General features: G+C 49.0%; 2 protein-coding genes across 2 annotated transcripts in view; one reads left to right on the forward strand and one right to left on the reverse strand.

The window, feature by feature from the left end:
* The window catches only part of NUP210L (nucleoporin 210 like), a 46,915-nt gene extending 41,822 nt beyond the window's left edge, over positions 1–5,093 (forward strand). Inside the window, exons 36-40 of the mRNA XM_067539277.1 lie at positions 59–309; positions 936–1,140; positions 1,932–2,036; positions 3,719–3,793; positions 4,459–5,093. Coding sequence (XP_067395378.1) covers positions 59–309; positions 936–1,140; positions 1,932–2,036; positions 3,719–3,793; positions 4,459–4,550 — 728 coding nt within the window. The 3' untranslated portion in view covers positions 4,551–5,093. The remainder of the gene's footprint in view (positions 1–58; positions 310–935; positions 1,141–1,931; positions 2,037–3,718; positions 3,794–4,458) is intronic.
* A 150-nt stretch (positions 5,094–5,243) lies between these two features.
* Positions 5,244–7,436, reverse strand: RPS27 (ribosomal protein S27). The gene is made up of 4 exons (XM_067539280.1): positions 7,386–7,436; positions 6,941–7,049; positions 6,059–6,169; positions 5,244–5,483 (listed from the first exon to the last, which is right to left on the reverse strand). The coding sequence occupies exons 1-4, from the start codon at positions 7,389–7,391 to the stop codon at positions 5,455–5,457; spliced, it is 255 nt and encodes an 84-aa protein (XP_067395381.1). The 5' UTR covers positions 7,392–7,436; the 3' UTR covers positions 5,244–5,454.
* Positions 7,437–7,537: the final 101 nt, after the last annotated feature.

The following is a 7,537-nucleotide window of genomic DNA, read 5'->3' on the forward strand; positions in this document are numbered from 1 at the left end:
CAATCAAACACAAGCCTTCTGAATATTTACTGTTTGGTTTTCTCCATCTTGAATTTAGGTCTCTATGCCTGCATAATCACTGCTAAACCCCAGTCTGATGAAGTCCTGCTGGCTTTGAGTTTTGCTGAGGCCTCTGTATATGTGATGGTCTGTCTCTTCAGTGAACAAAACAAGGATGGAATGCAAAGAATCCTGGTCCCCTTCCTCCCTGCATTTTACGTCAACCAGTCAGAATTGGTTTTTAGCAGCGAACAATTAAACGGCAAGATCAGAGTGCTGGGAGCTGAGAAAGTGTTAGAAAAGCTGGAGGTACATAGAAAGCTCTCTGTCCCCCCCTTCTGAGGAATACACATACATGCTAAACAGAAGGAAGAAAGATATTTGAAGGAAGAATCTGATCCCGTATGCAGTAGGATCAGTCTGAGCAGTCAGTCAGTCCCTTGTAGGAGATTCTTGAGGAAATGATTGAGTTGCTTCTGTGTTTGAAAACAGTGTTGTTGTTGGGGTTTTTTTTTTTGGTTTTTTTTGGCAGTAATTGAGAGCTCCCCCTTTTATATCAGGAGGGGGGGAAAAGAGGGTGGGCAGGTAGACAAGCGAGAACCTAAGTTACAGTAACACCTCACTGCTAGGCAGGCCATTTGTCTGGTTGTCCTGTGCCCACCCATCGTGAAGGGCTGGCCCAGCGCCCCGCAGTTACCCACAGCTCCAGCCCCTGGGAGGGAGGGCACCAGGCTGGCCCTTCACGATGCGCAGAAGGTGGAGGGCGCTGGAGGGAGTGGAGCCCCCCGTCCCCTGCGTGTCATTTAGGGTGGCCTGGCATCCCCCGTCCCCTGCGTGTTGTTTAGGGGGCCTGGCACCCCCCACCTCCCCTCCTTGATACATCACTGACTGGTTTTCTTTTCCTTTCCAATAACTGCTTTTGTCTGTTCCCCAAGGTCCGCCCCAACTGTCCCGTGGTAATAGTGAGGCAGCCTGAACGTTCGCCCAACATGCCTGGACTTGTCTCCTACCCAGTCAGTGTGGCCAATCTCACCTCTCTCCAGCAGATGGCAGCCCCCGTCTTGATCAACCTCTCTTGTATTCTCACAGGCCAAAGCGTTACCATAACAGTGAGAGTTCTGGCAGGGCAGCATATGTTTGGTAAGTATCAGCTGGTCTTATTTGTCTGAGAAGACCCAATGGTGCCATCAAAGCCATGTGCTAGTTACTAGATCCTCATTCTTCACCACACCAGTCTCCTAGCCTGTCACAATAAAGTGAAGCAACAGTCCACGTGAACCTGTGGGGTATCTTAACTCTCATCAGCCTTAGTGGGAGCTGTGTGCCCAGTACCACCCAGAGTTGGTCCTTCAGCATGCTAACTCAGTAACCAGCAGGCCCCTCTTTCATTTGTTTCACCGTGGCTCAGGAGGAAGGGGCAGCTGAACTTGGTGGGGATGTAAAGAGAGGAGTTGTACAGATCTGCAAGTCTTTTACCTTGGTCCCTGCTGCCTGCTCTGTCGCAGATTAATGATGCAAATTATTCATTAGTCTACATTGAACAAGTTGGTGGTCTGGGTCTATTGCCACGTAAACAGATGGGAGTTTCAGAGAGAACATGGAGACTGAATTAGCATCAGCTTGGGAGGGGGTCCCTCCATGTCCTAGTGAGGCACTTTGACAGGCCTGAGCCAGGAAGCTTTCACAGCAGCTGTTTGTGCTGCCCCTTGTCTAGGGATAGAACTTCATTCTACAGGGCTGCAGCACCACATTGCTATTAAAAGGATACATGATTTTGAAACAGTTCATTTACTATTTCTTTTCAGTTAGTTCTTGCAACAAAGCTGCAGAGACATGCATCTAACCATTCTTCAGTGTCCTTTTATTACAGAAACCAGGATTCTGCCTACATCCAACACTAAATATTACCTCATTTTTCTGGAAAATGTTAGGTCCGTGCAATGAAGCAGGAATTGTTCAACAGCTTATGGGCTCTTACCAGATCCTTCTCTTCACCCTCTTTGCTGTTCTAGCATCAACAGCTGTAATCTTTCTGAGTAAGTGAAAACACAGGAGAGGTTTGCAGTTAATTATTAAACTAGGGGAAAGTAGGGAGTTTTTCCTTTCTGTTCATTGTCATTGCATACAGTCATTTGCCTGTAAAACTTTGTATATTTTTAACAGTGCAATCCTCTGTTTTGAAAATTACCAACACCTTGATTTAAAAAAAAAAAAAAAAAAAAAAAAACCAAAAAAACATGCCACCACGTTTTAGGTCATGTCCTGAAATAAAACAAATCTAGCACACCAAGGTATAACTGCCAGATCATCCTGGTGTCTGTCTTATTTCTGTAATGCCTTTCAAGCACCTGTATGCATACTGCATTACAGGGATCAGCCACCTTTCATGTGGAAACCACCCCGTATCCACAGGTGAGGAAGGCATTTTGGCCAGTAAGAAAGATGGATACCTAGGTAAGTAACCTGCTGTCTTTAATGACCATATAAAGTAGACAGAACCTCAGTTCATAAAATCTCGGGGGGAAAACCCAGCCACCCACGGTAAATGTCATATAACTTAGTGAATCTACCTCTGAAGGGTTGAGTTCCTGCTACTGCAATCACAACCTGAGGTGTAGATTGCTGGGCCATCCTGCACACAGTGGAAGGGCTGGGCACGTGCTCTTCATATTATGCTGAATTTCTGTTATTAAAGATCACTTTAGGTAAACTTTTAATTTTCAGAAAAAAAGCAATGGGTAGTGGTTCTTTGCAGTGGGATATACATGGAGCCTTTCACTGCTGGGGCATGGCTTGTCTACTTCAAGACCAATAAACCAAAATTCATTAGCAGGCTCAGTGGCCCACATGAAATGAGTCCATTTCCTAAAATATTTGCCCCCTCAGTGGAAAAGCCAAATTCCTTTCTCTTCTCTAGATATGGTCACATTGGAGCAGGGCTGAGGTAGGTTAGCAGAGGGCAGTTTAGTGGAAACTTGTCCTGTCTCTCTTCTGGGGGTAGATAAGATTATAAGATCCACCATGGGTACCTTTTGAGCAGTAATGATTTAACCTTTAATATATTAAGTTTTACATGTATGATGGTATCTAAACAGTGCAACATTTCTGCCATTTTCACGTGTTAACTTTTTTACTGGGTGCCCGGGAATTCTGATGTATCATAGGATTTTTCCAACAGTGCCAAAACGCACGTTCTTGTTGTCCTTCAACCACCTGCATAAACATTAGGGAGCAGATTACAGTACTGTTCACAGAGTTTGACCTACACAAGCTGCGAAAATGTGTTTAGCGGGAATCGATTTGCCAGTTTGACCTTGTTTAGACAAAGTTGCATTGGTTTAATTAAACTTGTGGAAAAACTCATACTTATGTTGGAGTGGCTTATTGCACTTCATCTTACACCTATACTAAGGGACTGAAGCGAAACTAACGAGCATTTGTCTGCAGGAGCACTCAGGAAAACTAAGGCAAATCAAGTGTGAAGTCAACGCACATAAATTGGAGCCTCTTAAACCCTCCGCCCCCTGTCATTTAGGAGTAGTGTCTTCAGTTCCTTGTATAAATAAGTTCTAAGGCTCCTCAGTGTCTCTGCTGCTGTGTGTGGGTTTAAATCACACCTTAAAACTGCTGTAACTGTGTACACAAGCCTTTAGCATGATGAGACTATACTTTCAAACCTGGTCCATAGACAATGTTACATGACTGGTTATTTTTGCAGCCTACAGTGCCTTTCTGACCAGAATGCAGACTGTCCCTGTTGTGTATGTACCTACCACAGCTACCCTGCAGACAGGTAAGCTGGAATCCTTTTTTAAATGTGTGTTTAAAAAAAAAAAATACCCATAGCCCAAAAACTATGAAATAGGCATCCACTACTCTGGCACAAGACCTTCACTGGTGCTTGCTAGCCTCCTTGTGACCTGATCCATTACTGAATAAACACACACAAGACCGGAGCAAGAAACAATACTAAACTCAAGCCTGTATATAACTGGATACATCTGTATCTAGGGCACATTTTGTAAGTCAGTAGCAAACATCAGGTGCTTAAGAGAGGATGAGGGCATGAGTCCTGTACATTCCCCTTCCCACCCTACTTTGCTGTAAAACAAGCTCACTTCTCTAGATGCAGACTTGCCAGGCAGCAAGTTAATTTGAATTCAGCTAGCAGAGATCGGCCCCATGCCAGGTACAGAAAAGTACCTTTGTTGTAGCCATGTTGATCCCAGAGTATTAGAGACAAGCGTGTGTCTCTCACCACCAGAACTGTCCAATAAATGTTACCTTCCCACCTTGTCTCAAGAACAGGGAAGGGCTTGCGGTTTTAGGAACTGGTTTCTATAACTTGTGGTTAGATGGCCACAGCTCAAGTAAAACCCTGTCCTTTTTGTGCCAGGAGGCCTAGGGATATTCAAGTAGTCCAGTATTAATGTGACTAATTTTTTTCCCTGTGTCTAGGGTATTCATATCCTCCAGTTGGTACTCAGCAACACAACGGAAGAAACAGGACACAGCGATGGCTTTGGAGTGTACGGAGATGGCAGGTGTGAAGGAAGTACCTTTTTTGTACAACAATAAAGGTCTGGTGAAGTCCTAGCTTACTGCTGGAAGTTACAGCCCTGTCATCTTTCATGGGGAGAGTGGTCTGAATCGAGACTTCTCACAGCCTACTGCTGGGTACCAGACAGGGTGCCCCTGTGTACTGCCAAAGCCACAGTAGGGTTTGTGCTGTCTACTTTAAACAGATTAGTGGGGTAGATGCTGCAACAAGGAAACTCCATGTTTTGGACCAGAATGTAATCCAGAAGCCACCCCCTATCTTGCCTCTTAGACCTGTTTAGGTTTCTGAGGGCTAATGTGTACCAGACAGCAGCTCTTGTGCTGCCTGTAGAGCTAGGGTATAAGAGCAGAGCCCTGCAAGGATAATACTGCACTTCACAGGGTTTAAGGAGTGAGTACTCTGGAGGTGCTTGTAAGTCTGTGCTGTAAGCAGGGGAAGTTAGGATTCACACTGGTCAAAACTTCCACTTCAAGCATGGTCCAATGACTGAAGGGTCAGAGGGAGCGGTTAGATAGTAACTCAAGTTTCATTGTTGAAGGTGTGTGTATAGCTGGTCATAGCCTTCATTACAACTAGAGGTACTAGCAAGTCACACTCTGCCCAGCAACCCTTTGTTTTTGCTCCTGTCACCCAAAAGAGCAGCCTGTGACAGCAAGTATCACATTAAAGCACCAGACTAAACTGTGTTTTATCCAAAATTTATTGACAGTCAGATGTGTGAGGCTACAGGGACAGTATGAAAGTCATGTTCTCTCCTCACATTCCATAAACTTGTTTCAAGCCTTCTGCTCACACCTTGACACTTATGTTGGTCTGGAGCTGAGTCCCATGCTCTTGAACCATCTGTATTTGTGCAGCCAACTGCGCAAGTAGTCCCACCCATCTCAGACACTTTAGTGCTGCTTTCGTCTGAAGGAGCATCCTAGAAAAGGAAACAGTAAATCCTCTTGGAGTACTTTGGGTCCCACAAGTTATTAAGACTAGAGTGTGGAGGTGGTAAGTTTACAGTAAAGATTTAACAGTAGCATACCCTCAGAAGCCCACAACTAAACACTTTTACTTCTGCTATGGAAGACATGAAGTGTAGGAGTTTCCCCAGTTCACTCAACCCCAAGAATATTACCAGCCTACTGGAAGATGACTGGGTCATTGTTAGTGCCAGTTTACTATTTAAGATAAGCCCTTTGACTATGTCCCACCCAGCAGGACAGTAACAGCACCCCACAGCCTCCAGGGAAGCAGATATTCTCATTGCTCAACAAGGACTACAGGCCACTGGGAGAGTCAAACACTCAGGTATCAACAGCTCCAAACTCCATTCTGTCAGATCCATCATTCTAGATGTAAAAACTCTGTCTTGGTTCTGTTGAATTTGCTAAACTATAGATTCCTCAGGGCAGGGAAGGTGTAAGTGGAACAAGCCAAAGCATCTACAGGAGTGATTGATAAAGTAAATGAGGTGGCTGGGTTTTTTAAAAAGCACAAATTGCTCTTTACCTTCTGTAAGTCTTGCCTTTCCTCCAGTGGGCTGGCAGAGCACAGTTGAGCACCCAACACACAGAACCACAGTCTGAGCATGGCTGAATACAGTGGTGATTTTATAGCAACCTGAAACAAAGCAAAAGTTGGAGGTGAGCATATTTCTGCGCAAAAGAACTGGAGCAGGGTTATTTCCACAGCTGGAGCAAAGGACCAGGCTGGCATGATGTTGGAGAAATGTTTTCACATCTGCTGCAGGCAAGTGCTCACTGCCAAAGTGAAACTTTAATCTGGTGGAGGAGATTAGAAAGCGAAGGGAGACAGTGAATAATAGCCCATCAGGTGGCCATAGCTCTGGCCCTGCCCCCGTATTAACCTCAAGATTGCTGGGGTTTTCGAAGTATAAACACTTGAAGATGGCATGTTGAAGGTTGGTACAGAAGAGTGAGGAACACTTTCCCTGGGTCTCGGGGGGGGGGGGGGGGGGGGGGGGGGGGGGGGGACGACGACGACACACGACACGACACGACAACTTGCTTCTCCACTAGCTCCACTGCTGAACGTAGCTACCAGCAGAGAACTCAACGGACCCCAGCTAATCCATTCCCGGGGCGTCCCTGGGCCGGGTCCTAGCCGGCAGCCAGCCAGGGACTCCCCCACCCGTGGGGTCACAAGTCCAGGGAGGCAAGACCCGTAGGGTCGGTCTCCGGAGCAGGAGCCCTGCAAGCGGTCGGTCAGAGGTGGGCGCACGTTATCCCGGCCCCGCGGGACAGCTCCCGCACAGCTTCGCAGCGGGCCGGTACAGCCGGGCAGCCCTGCGCCCGGTCTACGTCTGCGCCCCGCCGAGCTCCCGCCCCCCGCGGGCAGGCCCCAGGCCCGGCCGGCCGCTCGCTCACCCACCCGGGCACTTCACGTCCATGAAGTAGGAGTTCGGACTCTGCACCAGCCGCTTCTTCTTGTGTTTCCGCTTCTCCTCCTCGGGGGAGGGATGCAGCAGGTCTTTCGCCAGCTGCGGGGCCAAGCACAGCGCGTCAGCCGGGGCGGGGGGCAGGACCCCGCACCCGCACCCGCTGTTCTCCCCCCCGCCCCCCAACCGCCCCCGCCGCCGCCATCTTGCGCCTTCCCGCCAGCGCCGCCATCTCCCCGCTCCGAGGCCCGGGCCCGGCTCCCGCTGCCCGGCCGCGCTGGCGGCCTGCGGGGTCCCCCCCATCGCCCCCCCGGGGCCCCGGCCCGGCCCCGCCCCGCCCCCCGCCAGCAGCGGGCAGCGCCCGGGCCCGGCCGCGGGAGCGGGGCCGCCCCGTGCGAAGGGGCCGCTCTCACCCGGCCCGACCCGGGCCGCACTCACAGGCATGTTCGCGTGGAGCCAGCCGCGGCCGAAAAGGAGCTAGACCGGAAACCGGAGCCGCTATATCCGCTCCGGGGTTCCCCGCAGGGGCGGAAGTGAGGCCTTGGCGAGACCTCGCCCCCATGTTGGAAAGGTCACAATTGCCACCCAAC

Source organism: Emydura macquarii, unplaced genomic scaffold, assembly GCF_026122565.2.
Source record: "Emydura macquarii macquarii isolate MOO-44397 ecotype Brisbane River unplaced genomic scaffold, CSIRO-AGI_Emac_v2 contig_527, whole genome shotgun sequence".
In the NCBI taxonomy this organism is placed as follows: domain Eukaryota; kingdom Metazoa; phylum Chordata; order Testudines; family Chelidae; genus Emydura; species Emydura macquarii.

Bases quoted from the DNA above. Each gene is read 5' to 3' on its own strand.
- RPS27 (XM_067539280.1), bottom strand. The intron at 6,170-6,940 runs GTGGGTGAGCGA...GCTTTGTTTCAG, and splicing joins CATGGACGTGAAGTGCCCGG to GTTGCTATAAAATCACCACT. The intron at 5,484-6,058 runs GTAAAGAGCAAT...TTCCTTTTCTAG, and splicing joins AAAGGCAAGACTTACAGAAG to GATGCTCCTTCAGACGAAAG.